We start from the raw sequence: 18,622 nt of genomic DNA, 5'->3' as shown, positions 1-18,622 counted from the left end.
TGGACATAAACGAATTGGAAGAACATAGACAAGACGCTTACGAAAACGCCAAAATCTATAAAGAGAGAACGAAAAGATGGCACGACAAGCGTATATCTAGAAAAAAATTTAGCATAGGCGATAAAGTACTTTTATTTAATTCGAGACTAAAATTATTTCCTGGTAAGTTACGATCTAGATGGTCTGGTCCTTTCGAAATAACTAACATATTTCCGAGTGGAGCGATTGAAATCAAAGGAGAAACCGTCAAACCTTTTGTCGTGAATGGGCAACGTCTTAAGTATTACCATCATCTCGAACACGATGAAAACATCAAACTTTTTAAACTTGACGAGCTGCCCGCTCTTTCGAAAAAATAGTTTTCTATTTTTAAAATCGTCGTGCTTACGACATAAAACAAAGCGCTTGGTGGGAGACAACCCACAATTATTTTTATTTCTATTTCTTTTACTATCTTATTTTTATTTTATTTTAAATTTTTAATTTTCGATTCTATTTTGAACTATTTTAGTTTTTCGACATCTTTATATTTTTCCTACATTTTATAATAATTACTATAATTATAACTGCTATCTTAAATCGAGAAAATATTTCCTTTTTATAATTATATTTATTATTATAACTTGTTACTTAATTTTATTTCATTTTTATTTTTAAATCAACACTAGCCTAGTTCTAACTTAATCTTAATATTTTCAACTTCTAGGTTTTTCTTAACTACTAACTAAGATGCAAGAAGTCGATAATATGGAAGTTGTGTTCCGTGGTAGAGGACAAGAAGCAAGATTTGATAAGCTGGCTGAAAGACAAATGGATTTGACTTGCTACCCCCACCAACCGACTATGGTAAGACTTGGTATCGAAGAAAGCGTTCTACACCTGCTTAACCAAATTGGTTGGACTGGTTCTCACCTGATCCGCAAGTTTAGTACCTACCGGAAGCTCACTCTAGAATTCTTGAGCTCCCTGACCTATCTTCCTAACTGTGGACAAGGACTGAGAAAAGGAGTCATTCTCTTTAGACTCTTTGGTATGGAATTTAATTTTTGCATCCGAGACTTTGCTGAAATGCTAGAGCTACCTCATGGATCAGATGCATACACCCGAGTAGCTGAAGACAGCCTTGCGTACTGGGAGTTGGAACGATATTGGGGCAAGATCACTGGAAACGACAACCCTGAAGAGAACGAATTCCAATCTGAGAACATCCATAACCCTGCTTTCAGATACTTCCATAAGATCATTGCTCACTACATCTTTGGTAAACCCGATAATGTCACTGAAGTTTCTAGAGAAGAGTTATTCATCATGTTCTGCTCCTCTCAGAATCGCCCGGTCAATGCCATCGCATTCATGCTAACAAACTTCGAGCGCATTACGCAAGACGAAGTTTCACCTATTAGGATCGGCGGATTTGTCACTATGATTGCCAATGCTATAGGAATGAGAGTACCTTTGCTTAGGTTGACACCTCTTGGTTCCCACAATTCTATGGACATTCATTTCTGTTTTAACCGAGGTATCATCGGTAACCTTGGACCTGATCAGTTTGATTTACTCATTGATAACAAAGTATTGGATCAGTTCACCTTACCGAGTCCAAGGACGAGTGTGCACAACCCTGCTAACTGGCTTTACTATGGTCAGATTCCTGAGAGAGAACCCTCACCTGAAACCCCTCAAGCTTATGAACATTTTGATGAGGAAATGCACGTATCAGAATCTGAGCCTGACACTCCTCCTGGATACTATGACCCTAATCCTGAAGATGAACCCATTCCTGATTATGAACCTCTTTCTAAAGATGAACCTATACCTGAGTATGAGCCTGAAACTCCTTCTGAAGATTCTGCTGATGATTACACTGTTGATATGACTGATGTCGAGCTCGAGGCACAACAACCCGCTGCATCCACCGCATCGGTGAATCAAAGAATGCCTAATCTGAACGCACACGAGCAAGCCATCACTGCACTGCAACAAGATGTACAACATGTGCGCAACGAGCTACACACTTTGCAAATGCATTTCTTCGATTTCATCGACACCGTTAATGCCCAATTCGACGAAGTTTTTAAACACATTTATTCTAATGTGCACAACAATAGACGTGGCTAGATGTTACCGTTTAGATTATTAGATTTTATTTCTAGTTTTAGCAATTTCTATTCCTAGTTTAGATTTTCATTTTTCTGCACTTTTACATTCTGCTCATGTCAACACTCAGTACCGGTTTAATTTTAAATGCAATATTTTGTTCATTACTGCTGCTGTGTTATAATATTCTGCTGTCTGACTGCTATATATTCATGAATGCATATAACTCACTCAGTCTGGTATTTAGCTGTTTATAGTAACATCACATGTCCCATCTGTGCTATTCTCATAATTTTGTATCTGTCAGCACGTGACTACAGCACCACATGCGAAATGGGCATGTCCCTAGGCTAGGAGACGCACGTCTCCACCTCTGTGGGACCAGCCTCTGCATGCAAAGGACAGGAGACGCCCGTCTCCATGCCTGTTCCCCAGCAGACTGGCTGCCTGAGACGCGCGTCTTCCCAAGGCCAGCAGTCTGCAAGTTTGACCACGCAGAATCTCTTTACTCCACTTTTTGAATTTTGAATTTGAATTTCAAAATTCATTCTTCCTCATTCTTCCCCTATTTATTCCATTTAAACACCATAAACATCATTCATCCTCCATCATTCACCTCTTTAACTCTACATCATTTCCCATTTCTCTATTCCATTCAAACTTCAAACACCACCATTAATCCATTTTAATTCTACATTAACCACACCATTCTCAAACCTCACTATAAAACCACACCACCACCACTCTTACTTTTCACAACCTTCATACCATTTTCTACCATTCTACTCTCATTTCTATTTTCCATTTTCAAACTCACCATGCCTCCACGTTCAATCATCCGTAGTGTGCGTCCTGAGAGACCACCTCCCGACCTTTCAAATATTATTTTCCGAGAAGACGACAATGATGCTCAACGAACAAAATACATCGCCTTCTATGAACGTTCGGTTGTTCCCACAAAATTTGTGAACACCGAATGTCTAGAAACTTTGGGTCTCATTGATGGTGTCACCCGTTTACTCACCAAATCTAGCCTACACCATCTTTGTACCGAACCCGTACCTACTTACGAGCCGCTCGTCTTAGAGTTCTTGAGCTCTTTCACCTACGACACTCCTTCTAATCAACCACTCTCAACCGGTAGCATCCAATTTCGGATGTTCAACCGTGAATTTACTCTGGATCAAGAAGAAGTGGCTACGTACTTGCATTTTAATACTACACCAAATGCTCTCCGTACTATATTTCAAGAACTCAATGGTCGACCTTGGGAAGAATTAGCTTTCGAATTTTGGTTTAATCTTACTGGCGAAATTCCTACCGGTTGGAGGGCTCTACATGCTTCTCACATTCAAAACCCCGCCATACGTTATTTTCAACGTGTTTTGGGGCACACTATTTTTGCGCGATCCAACAACCATAAGGTAAACCAACACGAACTATTTTTCCTCTACTGTGCGCTTAACAATATCCGCTTCAATGCCGCACCTTTTATGCTCCAACATATCCAAGGCTGTGTCAACGCCACCGCTACAAACCCCTTTTTGTTTGGCGGACTTATTACCACCTTGGCATGTGCTTTAGGTCTTGGTGATGATCTCCTCTCCCTCTCTCATCTCATGCTACCTGCTCAATCACTCGACCTCACTTATTGCCGTGACTCCCACTTGGTTTCACCCCGCCATGATGGCCATACACTTTGGTCGTCAACAAAGTTCTGATTCCTTATGTCATCCTTCCGTGCCCCGAAAGAATCAACATCCGTTATGTTCAGCGTTGGAGGCTTATTGAAGACAATCCTCAAGATAACCAACCTGAACATCCTAATGAACCTGTGGATGCAAATGAAGAAGAACTCAACCAAGGGCAAGCTGATGTCAACCAACCTCCTCAAAACAACCCTCAGCCTATCACTCTTGAAGCCATGTATGCTGCAATTCAACGACAAGACCACCTATTTCAAGCTATGCAGACAAATCAAAATGAAACACTGAGGCTTATTCGAGAGATGCAACAGGAGCACCATGACTATGCTATTAGGAACGAAGGCCAATACACTGAAATTGCTACACAATTGCATGATCTTAACATTCGTGTGAATGGCTCTCCTACTGATAGACGTCGCCGTGTTCGTACAAGAGGCGCAAGCAGTTCTCGCAACCGCAACACTGAGGAGTAGTTCTCATGCATTGAGGACACTGCATCATCTAAGTCTGGGGGAGTCGTATTACTTGCTTTAGTTTTATTTCCTTTCCTTTTAGTTTATTTCCCTTCCTTGTAATGTTTTTTCTAATTCAATAAAGAATATTTATGGAATTTCAAGTCTTATCTTTATAATTCCGTAGTTATTTCAATTTCTTCCATTCTCTTGAGCCATAACAAAATTTTTTGCTCCCAAACGATAAACGCAAAACCCCACACGTTTGAGAAATATGAAGCTACTCAAATACTCAACGCATAGAAATTGATTCAAGTCAATACCCTTATTGTCCCAACACTCTAAAACCCCCAAGTATGCGTAACCGATTTGAATACCCGTTATACCGAAACCATCGACTTTAATTTTTGAAGTAACCCTTAGTAGTTTATTCTAGCAGTCGGCACCGTCTTAGATACAAACTACGCAGAGAGTCGATGAATATAAGTGTATGATCCTCATAATAATAATTATGTGCTTAACCATAATAAGAAATGTGCCTACTAAGTAAGGTGATCCTCACAAGATCATTTAACCTAACGGTCGCAAATCTCAAATACAAAGAATTTAAAAACTCATTGTTGATTGGTTCAGAAGTCATCTGGTACTGAACTTGGTAGGAAGGACTATTGTCCGATTCCCCACAATCTACAAGTGAATGCTAAGGAGTATACCACATATTGTGCCAGAACTCCATGAGAAGGATCATAGTCACTAACCGACTACTCTGCTATGTGCGTGTCGAGATAATGGGCTTAATGTGATTGCGCACGAATGAAAAGGGTAAAACAAGATGACGAGTTAAGGTCAAGCTATAATGGCATGATTCGGATTGGTATGCATGTTGGGAGTTGTCTAGTGTTGCTACTATAAGTTTATTGTTAGGGTCTATATCATTATTTTCAAACAAGAACACAATGTAGCTGAGTATGACCGAACGACGTGGTGGAAGCGTATTTCATTTCGCTGTCCTCCCATTTCTACCTTATTATTTTGCTTGAGGACAAGCAAAGGTTCAAGTCTGGGGGAATTTGATAACACGATTTTATATCGTATATTTAGCTTGAAATCCGTAGATATTTATAGCATTTTCCGTTTATTATGTTAATTTATTATGATATTACGCGAGTATTTGCTTTGTTTCAGGTTTTACACTCTTATTATGACTATTTGTGAAAAGGAGAAGAAATGGAGTTAAAATGACCACTATTTGTGCCTAAAAGATGAAAAAGGAGTGCTGAAGTGAAAGAGGGGTGCAAATAAGACCCAAAGGCCAAAAAGAGACAATTCAGCCCACAAATGAACCAAAGGCGCGTGGCCCAAAACCTTGCCAGCACATGGAGACGCACCTCTCCAATGTTCTACGCCACGTCACCGGAGTGGAGACGCCCGTCTCCAGCTCCTCCTACTTTTACTCCACTTGAGACGCACGTCTCAAGCCATTCAACAGAACTTCCCCAAGAATCGGAGACGCACGTCTCCAAGTCCAAGTTTGCTGAGTTCCTCTTTTCACGCAACGTCACAGCAAAACCTCCCCTATAAATAGAACCTGCTACCTCACTTCCAAAGGGTCCAATTTCCTGCCAACGAAGTGCTGCCGAAATTGTACCGCGAACCATATTTTTCATTCTGCTTTCATTCAAACACTTATTTTCTCACAACGATTTCTACACCGGAAATTGTTGTGAACTTTTTATAAATCTAGCCTTACGTTAGATTTATCGCTTTTATTTCCTTGTTTTATTTCCTGTCCGTTTAAATTCCGAAAACGATCCAGCCAACCTGTGGTGGAAGTTCGATACTTGAAGATTTACTTGCCATTTATTTAATTCAGGTTTAATATTTACCGCCTTATTTATATATTGATTTGCATGATATATTATATGCCTTTTAACATGCCTTTTATTATAAGCCAAATTAGTTTATGCATGCTTAACCGTATTAATATGTCTGGCTAAATAGCTAAGGTATCGGTATGTAGAGTAAGTTAACTGTGGGATCCGAAATAAATTGGCTTAATTATGTTTTATTAACTATCACCTGTTTTTGGTTTATATGTCTAATTTAATTAGTAAGTCTTAAAACCAATAAAGCGAAAGTTTGAGGGGTTAAGACGGTCAAAGGTTAAAATCAATAGAGCGAAAGTTCGAGATCTTTAACTGGATAGTAGACATAGGACATTAGTTTTAAGGATGGAGAAAGCGTATTAAAACTAATTAGAACTTATTTATTTTCAAAAATTGTTTTTACACCCGAGCGGGATGGCGAAAGCGTACGTTAGGGATATTAGCATGTTCCGAGTCAACAGAGCGAAAGTTTGAGATTAGGAGATTTAAATAGATAACAGCTTCGTAAAACAGGCATTTTATTAATTACGTTGTTTCCAAAAAGCTTTTCTAAAATCTAATGGGATGGCGAAAGCGTACATTAGGATTAGGATAGTAATCTAAATCAACAGAGCGAAAGTTTGAGACGAGGATTTTTAACCAATTGAATTAGTAAAGATTTTTAATTGAATTACCATCAGCCAATGGAACTTCGGATCACTTTAAGTTAAACGAAATACATACCGATGTCTGTTTATTATTATATTTCTTATTATTCACAATCACTCTCCCTTAAGAACAATCAAATTATTAGTAGCCTTAGCTTTACATAGTAACCTTAGATAACGGTAGATCGATTCATAGTCCCTGTGGATTCGATATCTTTTAAAACTACACGACACGACTGTGCACTTGCAGTCATCAGATTAATAGACACGTATAGTCGCGATCATTGTACATGTTGTAGTGTTAAGCGAGTGAAATTTGTACAAGTTGGTTTAAAAATAATGAGGCTGTTTATGTTTTGATTTATTTACAGGTTATGTTATTGATCTGAGAATCGTGGTGATATGCAGAATTTGTGTACGTTGATTCATGATTTCCTACAAGTTTAGGTTTGGCTTGTGGTTGTCGAAGAGTATCAAAATTGATTTATGTTTTAAAGTAAAGTTTTGATAAAGGAAAAAAAATGGCTTATTTTGATGAAGAAATCGTAAAAGTATGAACATGATTAGAAGTATAAAAAAAGTTATTGAATGTGTTAGAAATTGGTGAGAAAATAAAATAAAACTATATATAAATTGTTAATAAAATCGTAGATTTAAAAAAAACGATAGAACCATCAGATGTTCCTTTAAAAGATCTTTTGCTTCATAGGGGGGTTTCTAATTTCACCTCTCCCGATTGTGTTCTTTGTTCCAACCATCTGGAATCTTCGCTTCACCTCTTCTTTCATTGTACCGTATCGAAGGCGGTATGGGAGAAAGTCTATAATTGGTTGGGAGATGAAGTGGAGTTTAACTTGGAAGAGTTCAAGAGTTTCGGTTGCATTCAAGAAAAGGTGAAGAAACACAACATTAGAATTAAATTAAATTCCATTTGGTTAGCTATAATTTGGTGTATTTGGTTGATGAGAAATGCTATTATCTTCGAGAACGCTTCTTATAGCTTTAAAACGGTAATTTCCAACATTTTGTTTTATTGGAGATGGTTAGGTGGTATAAATTACCTTTAAACTGTTTTAACTCTTTATAGAGTTTCTTTGTAAGGGTTGCACCCCTAGTGCGATATCTTATAAAAATGCTTATTAAAAAAAATAAAATTAAAATCATCGGCTAACAAAAAAACCAAAAGCTATTAAAAGAGATTAAAAAAATGTAAAAAAGTTTGTGAGTGTTTGTGAGGAATCGTTAGAAAATTGTTGATCAGGAGAAGATGAGAATTGTTGATAATTGTTGGTGAAAAGAGAGGGTGGAGAGTGCCCTATTTATAAAATGGGAATTAGGTTAAAGTCAATCCTAAAAAGGAAATGATCCAACCCAAAGGCCCATGGACTTTCCTTGATGACCAAGATTGAGAACCTGGACATACTTGTGTCCAGGTGAAAAAAAGTTTAAAAAGATGGAAATGCACCAAGCGGGAATTAAACCTATGACCTTTTGTTTGCAAGCCTTACTTCCTAAGCAACTGAGCTATGTTATTTATTTGAAATAAAAAGCCAATTTAAAGTGTATGAAGCATCGGCCAGCATTTTCTATTTATTAAAATATAATCAATTTAAGAGTAAACTACTATACTTTAAAATAGAATTTAATCGAATATTTATAAAATTCAGGATGTCAATGTAAATGAACCCGAGATTTTATAAAATCCAATTTTTGAAATAGTTTTGAAATTTTGAAAAGTGTGGGCAAATTTTGGGGTATGACAGCAGTCCACAGAAAAAGAGGAAAGATAAGTCTTTTCAGCAGGAGGATCTTTTCACGAAAGCTGTATCTTTTGACAGAGAGGTGGAAAAGGTTCAGGAGCAGGTGAGGGAAAGAAGTGGTTTTTCAAACGTGGAACAAAAGTCGAGATATATTTTCAATCACTCATAAATGGAAGATATGTCTGTATCTTAAGGGACTAAAGTTAAGGGTACTCTTTCTTCAAGAAGGCCCACCAGCAGGAGTTCAGAGGCAACGAGAAGTGGTGAAGGAAAGAGGAATTTGAAGAAAGTAAAATTTAAAAAAAAATCATTGACTTTGTTGGGCCTAGCAAAAAGGCCTTTTTTCGGCCCAAAAAAATAAAGGGATATGGAGGAGCTGCTGTTACTCACAAAATCGGTTGGGCCAAAGAAGACAACATCGCAAATACATCAGATTCAATTTATAAATTCTCTATTTCGGCGAGAGAAAGGAACAGAGTAGGTGAATCGTTCTATGGTGATCATTCGGAGGAATCAGACCTTATCCGAAACAACAAAAGGCATGTCATATCATTGAGACATGGTGGGGGTGATAACCTATGGAAGGCTATTGGTAATTTGGGGGTGGTATCTTCTCAGCCAGAAGCAGTGTTAAGGGAGAAAATCCAAGACAGGGAACTGCGTAGCAGGATTACAAAAGCAGGAGGGAAGGACGATAACAAAGTTTCATGATGATTGTTGGAACTTTAAACATTAGAGAGGGATGTAGCACGGTGAAGAAAAGGCGTATACATCAAATTATCACCAAGGGGGAGGCAGACATTTTTCTGATGCAGGAGACGAAACTCAGAATTTGCTCAGTGGCAACGGCTCGTAGTGTTTGGCGTCAGGACAAAGTCGATTTTTCTGCGTCTAATTCCGAAGGTATGTCTAGTGGTCTTATCACTCTATGGAATGCTAGGATTATGGAGGTGCTTTTTAGTTTTAGAGGTCCGGGTTATCTTGGCATCAAGGTTAGGTGGATGAATAGGATATACTATGTATGTAATGTTTACTCTGCCTGTACCTTAACTCTGAAGCGAGTACTATGGAATAAATTGCTAGAATTGCAATCTAGTTTCTGTGATGGTGAGTGGTTAATAGGGGGTGACTTTAATGTGTCAAAAAAGGAGGGGAGAGGATGGGGAGTTCTATTGGGGGCGGTTTAGCCGGATGGGGGGAGTTTTCTTGCTTCATAAATGACAATGGATTGATAGACGTTCCTTGCAAATGGAAGAAATACAGTTGGTTTAGTGGAGACAGTAAACATAAAAGCCGTATCGATCAGTTTCTTGTGTTTAACAACATTATCAACAGGTGGGGAATAGTGGGACAACTTATCGGTTTGAGAGACATTTCCGATCATTGTCCCGTGTGGCTAGTGGTGGTTAAAGAGGATTGGGCCCGAAGCCTTTCAAATTCAATAATGAGTGGTTTCAACATAAGGATTTCATGACCATTTTTGGAAAGGGAGTGGAAGATGATGATAGTTCATGGTCGTGGAGATTATGTTTTGAAGGAAAAGATGAGTATTTTAAAAGGTAGAATAAAATGGTGGAACTCTAACATCTTTGGCAAAATAGACTTGGATATGGAGGAAGGGCTTAGGGAGATCAATTCCCTTGACGATCTTGATCCGGATGTCGAGGTGGAGGATGATGCTAGGGGTAGTGATAATAGAAAATTTTGGTTGAATCTTAAAATCAAGGAGAACATGATTATCCAAAAGGAGATATCGAAATGGCTCAATGATGGTGACGTAAATAGTAAGTATTTCCATTCAATTATGAAGAAAGGTTTGAGAAGGAACTTCATAGGCTCAATTTCAACGGAGAGGGGGTTACTCACTTCGGTGGCGGATGTTAAAGGGAAGGTTTTTGAACACTTCAAAGCCAAGTTCAAGGAGGACGATTTGAATAGGTTGATTCTTGAGGGCGGAGTTATAAACACTTTGAGTGAGGATGACAAAAGTTTTTTGGAGCAACCGTTTGAGGAGGAGGAAATCAAAGAGGCGGTGTGGAATTGCGATGGTACAAAGAGCCCGGGCCCGGACGGTTATTCCCTTATGTTCTTCAAAAAGTGTTGGGAGTTTATAAAGTTTGATGTGTTGAGGTGTTTTACGGATTTTCAAGAGGGGGCAATTCTATCTAAAAGCATCACTTCTTCGTTTTTGGATTTGATCCCTAAATCTAACAACCCGTTGGATTTAGACTATTATAGACCTATATGTTTGGTAGGGATCATCCATAAAATTTTATCCAAAGCTTTGGCGGGAAGACTCAAAAAGGTTATTGGAAGCATTATTTCGAATAGCCAAAGTGCTTTCGTTCCCGAGAGGCAATTGTTAGATGGAGTCTTAGTGGCTAACGAGTTGGTGGATTTTTCAACCAAGGAGAAGAAGGGATGTTTACTTTTTAAAGTTGATTTCAAAAAAGCCTATGACAAGATTAGTTGGTCTTACCTTCTCTTTATGATGAATAGGATGGGTTTTGGGGAATCTTGGATGAAATGGATGGAAGCATTGGTCTTTTCTAGCGACGTGTCGGTAATGGTGAACGGTAGTCTAACCAAAGAGTTTAAGGTGGAAAGAGGATTGAGGCAGGGTGATCCGATTTCCCCATTCCTTTTTGTTATTGTTGCGGAAGGGTTGAAATGTCTATTCAATAGAGCGGCGGCCAATGGAGATTATGCGGGATTTGTTTTTAATGATAGGTGTTTTATTGATGTGCTTCAATTTGCGGACGATACCCTTATGATTAGAGATGGAAGTTGGGCTCACCTTTGAGCTATCAAGTCCATCTTGAGGGGGTTTGAGTTGATATTGGGGCTTGGCATAAATTTTCGCAAAAGCAAACTTATCGGAATCAATATTAGCAACAATTTTCTAGATATGGCTACCAACTTCTTCGCCTGCAGTAAGGAAAACGAAGAATTCACATTCTTGGGTATTCCTGTCGGAAGCAACCCGAGGAGAATTTCGACATGGGAGTCGTTGATTTTGAAGATTATGAAGAAGTTGTCTTCTTGGAAAGGGAGGCTTCTTGGCTTTGGGGGAGACTTACTCTTTTGAAGTCGGTTCTAGGTAGTTTGGCGATATTCACTTTATCATTCTATAAGGCTCCAAAGAAGGTTGTTAAGGAAATTGTGAAAATCCAAAGCAACTTCTTGTGGGGAGGGGCGGAGGATAAAAAGTGCATTCTTTGGGCTAGGTGGGAGGTAGTATGCTTACCTTTGGAGAAGGGGGGATTGGGTGTTTGAAGGATCGACGACTTCAACATGGCGTTACTAACCAAGTGGAAGTGGAGAATTTTAGTAGAAAAAGAGACGCTATGGCAAAACACTTTGAAGGCGAGATATGGAGACATAAATCTTAAGATGGTAAACGGTGGAGGAAATGGAAAAGGGATTTCTTCTAAGTCGGCTTGGTGGGATGATGTTCTGTCCTTAGAAAAGGTCCAACCTCTGAACCATTTTAACTATAATTGTAGGATTGACATTGGCAAAGGATATATAACTTCATTCTGGTCTTCATATTGGACTCTCATAGGTATTTTAAAAGATCAATTCCCTTTATTGTTTACGGTTTCAACATTAAAGAATGTGGCAGTAGCGTTAATGGGGGGCTTGCATGACGATATTTGGACTTGGGGCGAATTTGGAATCAGCGGTCCCAGTCGGGACAGATTCGATGCTGCTGCTGAGTTGACTCTACTGCAGTAGGCCCTGCTGAATGTTTCACCGAAGGTTTCTGGTGATGATTTGGTCCAATGGCAGGCAGAGATGAATGGTTGCTTCACGGTAAAAAGTTGCGTTAATATCGTCAACGGAGTACATCATCCTTTTGGTCCCTTGGGTATACACGACAAGGCTTTCAAAAGAGTTTGGAAGATGATTGTTTCGTTGAAAGTTAAAGCTTTCGGATGGAAATGCTTCATCAACAAATTACCGACGAGAGATGCTTTATCTAAAAGAGGTATTCTATTTCCTTCGAACAATGTCTGTATTTTTTGTTGTGAGCATGTAGAATCTTCTCTCCATTCTTTATTATGTTGCAATTTGGTGGACTTGGTGTGGAAAGATGACGTCGAGTGGATAGGCTTCGTCGAGTACAAGGCGGAGGATTTTAAGGAAAGCTTTTTAATATGGTGTGTGTACGGTAGGAAAAAAGATGTAAGAAAGGGAAAGGAAGGAGTAGTGTGGTTGGCGGTTTGTTTGACCTTATGGATGGCTAGAAATATCATCATCTTTCGAAGCGATACGTGGAATGTTTCCGACATGGTGTGGGATCTGAAAACATTGGTTTGGAGATGGCATTTTGTTGGGAAAATTACCCAACCCAATTGTAGTTTTTTATGAGTTTAGTAGAAATCCTCTTTTCTACTTTGTCATAAATCACAATTGGCTGTAATTTTTCTCCTTTCGGACTCGTGTGTTTGTATTCTTCTGTGAACTTCGGTTCTCATTTATAAATATCTCTTGCCTTTAAAAAAAATTGGTTGTTCAATTGGTTGAATTCGATAAAATTACAATTAAATAAATTTAATATTATTATAAAACTTTGAAGCTATTTAAATGTCAAATAATTTTTTTTATATTTTATTATAATAGAAAAATTATTTTAAATTCTTGCATGTTTCTAAAAATAATACTTTTATTTTTTTATACAATTTTTAAAATATTTTTATTTACTCACTCTTTAACTGTAATTCATTTGAATGAAAGAATTAAATCATGATGTACTGCTAAAAATTTATTTATTTTTTATTTTAAATCACGATGTGCAACTACAAACGTTATTTTTTTCAAGTATTTTTTTCTAATTACTATTACACTCTTTAATCCAATTCATTTGATTTAAAATTAAAAAAAAAATTTGATTTTAAATAAATAAACCAAATAAATTATTAGTACGTTGCTAGGAAATACTTTTCTAGTTCAATAAATCAGAAATAGAAATACTCCTATATCAAGCCGTTATTTAAAAATAAAATAAAAAACGAACTAAGCACTTAACCCTAAAAATGCACTATATATAATGTACTCATGTTACTTTGATTTGCTCGGCAAGATGGCGAAGAAGAAGAAGAGTGTGAAGAGAGTAAAGAGAGTAAATGTGAATCTGCCTCAGGAACTGGTTGAGGATATCCTATTGAGGTTGCCGGTTAAGACTCTATTATGTTGCAGGTGCGTATGTAAATCATGGCTTTCTCTCATCTTTGATAACAATTTTGCTACTTCACACTTTCAACTTGCCTCCACACATAGGCGTGTCTTCATAAACCGGTCTGCTCGTAAATCCCTACCCGTAGATGGTGATGCATGGCTTCAAGATGATTCTGCATATGCTTCATCAAACCTTGATTTTATTAGTTACCAAAGTTATGTTGGAATTATGGGTTCGTGCAGAGGGTTTCTGTTTTTGCACGGTGACATAGACTTCTACCTTTGGAATCCATCCACCGGTGCCCACAAACAAATACCGGCCTCTCCTATAACACATGATAATGATGGTTACGAACTTCTGTCTGGTTTTGCATATGATCAGTCCACTGATGATTACTTGATAGTTTCGTTGTTCTGCAAATGTGATGGGGCAATTAAATTGATGATTTTCTCATTGAGAGCTAATAAGTGGAAACCAATGGAGGTTGCTTCTCATTTGCCTGATATAACTACTGCCGTATGGGATTGTGTCCCTAAATCCGGGTTGTCCTTGAATGGTTCTATTCATTGGATTGTTTATAATGAAGAGACCTTTAAGAATGTTATTATTGCCTTTGATATAAAGGAAATTGCAATGTTGGAGATACCTCTGCCAGATGATTTTATTAGTATTTGTAGTAATTTTTCTATACATTATGATTTGATCGAAGTTGGAGGGCTTATCGGCGCATGGATGCATGACCTGAATACAGTGAAGATATATGTCATGCAAGAATACGGAGTGCACTCATCTTGGACTAAGATTATTCAATTTTCTGCTGATCCTGTTTTGCACAAAGATTTATACATAGCATGCTTAACAAAGTGTGGTGATATAGTTGGAAGAAATTATAAAGATCGATTGGTGAAGTTTAATGACAAAGGAAAGAAATTAGAGACTTTGCGTTCAAACAAATACCAATGGGTGGTGTATACAGAGTCTTTGTTTTCACTCCCCAGCTCCGGTCGAACATAGGAAGATGACTATTGATTATAGACATGAAGAATGTCTCAAGCATGAGAATTTCGTCATTATATTTTAACTTTTATAGAATTCTATATGTTATTGCTATGTCAACAATAGCATTTGTTTCCTTCCATTATTTTACTGTTTTGCTTGATGTGTATTTTTAAGTTCAGAAAATCAGTTGACAATGAGTTTTTAGGCTCAGAAAATCACAAGCTAAAAGTTTTTTTTTTTCAATATATGAATTTGTTTGGTTTGTACTATAGACCTTTGTTTTTTAAAATAAATTCTAGCCGAATCTTGAACTGGCAGCTACCAAAGCATTTTGCTGTTGTTTTTGTTATTGTCTTTAGATTTCTTGGTTACAGTCTTTTACTTTACAGATTAAGGAGTAAAAAAACATACTCAGTCATTTTTTGTCTTTATGGAACCAATTATAAACTGATATATACTGATTAAGAAGTTAAAAAATAGTCAATTATCTTTTGGGATACACTTTTATTCATATAATGAAAAAGAACCACAACCACAAAGCATTATAAATCAATAATGTATTTATAATCTCTACAAAAACAACACCGAAACTATGGACCACTTTGTTTTGACTTTTTTTAAAAATCATTTTTATAGTGTTACCAAATTTTGTGAAATTTTTTTTTACAAAGAAACTTTTTATAAAAGCTTCAAATGAAAATTTTGTTTGAATAGTTATTCTTAAAATGTGATTTAAGGTATTTCATCTATTTATGGAAAAAAAATTGGATATCAAAATTTCAAAAAATCACTTAATTTTGAAGCTATTTCAAATAGATTTTCATAAAAATCATTTTTGAAATACAACTTTTTGAAAAAATTATGATTTTGACTAAGTTTTGGTCTTCAATTATGTATGTTTATGTTATAAGATGTTAAAATTATTGTTTCATTTTAGAAAAAACGAATATAAAAAAACTTGTAATATTTTGAAAAACAGTTTTAGAAAATCTATTTTCAAAAATATAAAGAAAAAATCCATTTTTTTAAAGCTGAAACAAATTGGCCCTATAACTATTGATTGATGGGATAACGCGGGAGATACCAATAACACTAAAAATTTATAATAGGCAAATCCATTAATAGGGAGCATAAGAGATACTCCACCCGAAGAGACTACAAAAACTTACCCTCTAAAGCAAAGGAGAGGATTAGAATTCCGAAAGGAAAAATTACAAACAACCGAAATGTTACAATAAGAGGACATCCAATACCAAGACCTCAAAACAATAGCGGTCTTGCAATCAAGAAAGTTGAATTCGGCATTGTTAAAAATAACCTCGTTCCGATTCAGCCACAAACACCACACAGTGGCGAGTCAAACAATCGCCACAATTATTCTAACGTACTTGTTACCCACTTTGGACCCGTTATGAAAGAAATTTTTTAGCTCCACCAGAGACAAAGTCATCTCACATCCCAACCAAGTAAAGATACTCCTCCACACTCCATCCGCAATGACGCAACCGTCGAACAAATGCGACACTGACTCGTCCTCCACGCTGCACATCACACACAACCTGTACAATATAACCCCCTCCTGCTTAGCAAATCCTTGGTTGGTAGTATGTACATGATGAATCTCCACCCAAATAAATCGATATTTGACGGAACTTTCAACTCCCATAAATGATTCAATGCTATCACAATGTCACTATCCACTGAAACAGGTTGCTCCTTACTGATAGAGTGGTGACAGGAACTAGCAGAATAGCTACCATCTTCACTTAAATTCCATGCAAAACTATCTTCGGCGAGCCAATTGAGAACTGCGTCGTTATAAAAGATTTAAACTTCTCCCAAACTTCATCGATCAACACTTCACTGTTAACAACCAAACCATCGTAATTTTAAGACCAAGAACCTTCCTCCCACACGTGTGCATCAGCGATGCTGATACCAGTATCAGTTGCGCAATTGTAAACCTCAAGGAATGGGTCTTTGAGGGACTGATTGCTGAGCCACCTCGCATGCCCTATAGCAGTGGTGCTACCATTATCGACAATACATCTCACAACCCCAGCAAAACCAGAATCAGCTGACAATAAATCCTTATCGCTAGTGATTAGGTCCCGCCACCAAATTGAGTCTTTATGAGTTAACATTGTTGCGTCACCTACGGGCTCCTTAACCTTAACAATGTCATATCTTGTACTAAGGATTTTCGCCCAAGGCTTATCGGATTCGTTCAAAATCCGTCATTTCAACTTATTCAACAAATCCAAGTTCAAAACTCCTATGTCTTTTACACCCAGTCCTCCTAAATCTCGGGACTTGCAAACGGTTTTCCAGCTAACTCAATGAATGAATCTTGTATTCTCCTTCCAGTTCCATAAGAAGTTACCTTGTATTTGACATTCCGATGCAAGACTTTTTTAGGTGCTCTATAGAAAAATAACGAGTACACCAAAATAGCATTCAACACAGAATTTATTATCATAACTCTTCCCGCATAGGATAACTTTATCCCCTTCAAAGAATCCAATTTATATTTAACTTGGTTAATCAAGTCTCACCACATCGAAATTTTCCTAGGATTTCCCCTCACTTTGACTCCAAGAAACTTGAAAGGAAACACATCTATATCGCACGCCAAGAAGTTCGGCGCCACTTCCATCAACCAATCTCCCACATGAACTCCATATAACTTACTTTTATGAAAATTTATTTTCAATCTGGACATCATCTCAAATCCTCTAAGAATGGCCTTTGTACTCCACAAGTTTTCGCAATTTCCATCCGCCACGAGTATGGTGTCATCCGCAAATTCTAATATACTAACTTCCTCATTCAAGTTGAAATGAAAGCCATGAAGGTCTCTAATCTCAACCGCTTTATTCGTTAGACTCGTCAATGCCTCCATAATCACGACGAAGACGAACAAGAGAGGGGAAAGGGGATCCCCTTGACGCAATCCCCTCTCAACCTTAAAATATTTAGTAGTACTTCCATTGACGATTACATACATAGAGCTACTAAACACACTAGCTTCCATCCACCTTCTCCATTTCTCTCCGAAACCCATATTTTAGAGTAAAAAATGTAGAAAATCCCAGCTTACGCAATCGTAAGCTTTTTCAAAATCCACTTTCAATAACATACAACTTCTTTTGCCTCTTCTAGCCATGTCCAAGATTTCATTGACCAAAAGAACACCATCCGCGATATTTCTTCCCGAAACAACCTTGAATTGATTCTCCGACACCAAACTACCTATCACCTTCTATAATCTCGCCGCCAAAACTTTAGATAATATTTATGCAAGCTTTCTACAAGGCATATTGGCCTATACTCTAACAGAGACTGCGGGTTTGATAACACTAATAATATAATGTTTATATATGTAGAAAGTCATATCATAAAGTCTGTATCAACAGTAAACACTAACAACACAAAATAATAAATAAAAAAAGAGATTTCTAATAATCCAAGACATCCTAATAACAATAACCATATGAAATATTTTATGTATTAATTAGTTTATTAGTGAGTCAACTGGCATAAAATATATCTTTATGTGTTATATCATTTTTTTAAATCTTGATATTCGACCTTGCGACCGACTAATTCAAGGAGACCAATTTTTTTATTTATGTTGATAAGCGACTTTGTATTAAACAACACAAGGGGTGCTAATCCAATTAAAAAAACCAATACAGAAGAGACGGATCCAAAGAACCTCCTAACAACCATCAAAACAAACAATTACACCCCTACCAGATCCCACGGTTTCGCAAACCAAGCGTCTATGTCAACTTCTAAACCTCCATTGGTAATAATCGAAAACAAGTCACACCCCATCGATTATATACAAATCAAAACCTCTCGAAGTACCAAACCTTGTTAGAAAAAAC

The 18,622-nt window shown here is 37.3% G+C and overlaps 2 protein-coding genes across 2 annotated transcripts; both read left to right on the top strand.

Moving 5' to 3' along the window:
- The first annotated feature begins 9,258 nt into the window (after nt 1-9,258).
- Nucleotides 9,259-10,022, top strand: LOC131614460 (uncharacterized). The gene is made up of 2 exons (XM_058886041.1): nt 9,259-9,655; nt 9,697-10,022. The coding sequence occupies exons 1-2, from the start codon at nt 9,259-9,261 to the stop codon at nt 10,020-10,022; spliced, it is 723 nt and encodes a 240-aa protein (XP_058742024.1).
- Nucleotides 10,023-13,634: 3,612 nt separating this feature from the next.
- On the top strand, nt 13,635-14,744 carry LOC131614459 (F-box/kelch-repeat protein At3g06240-like). Its single transcript, XM_058886040.1, has one exon. It carries the CDS (start codon nt 13,635-13,637, stop codon nt 14,742-14,744), a length of 1,110 nt encoding a protein of 369 aa, XP_058742023.1.
- Nucleotides 14,745-18,622: the final 3,878 nt, after the last annotated feature.

The sequence above is a fragment of the Vicia villosa genome, linkage group LG6 (assembly GCF_029867415.1).
Source record: "Vicia villosa cultivar HV-30 ecotype Madison, WI linkage group LG6, Vvil1.0, whole genome shotgun sequence".
NCBI classification, from domain to species: Eukaryota; Viridiplantae; Streptophyta; class Magnoliopsida; order Fabales; family Fabaceae; genus Vicia; species Vicia villosa.
Note: the sequence above shows the minus strand (reverse complement) of the source record. Positions and strands in the feature narration are given on the sequence as shown.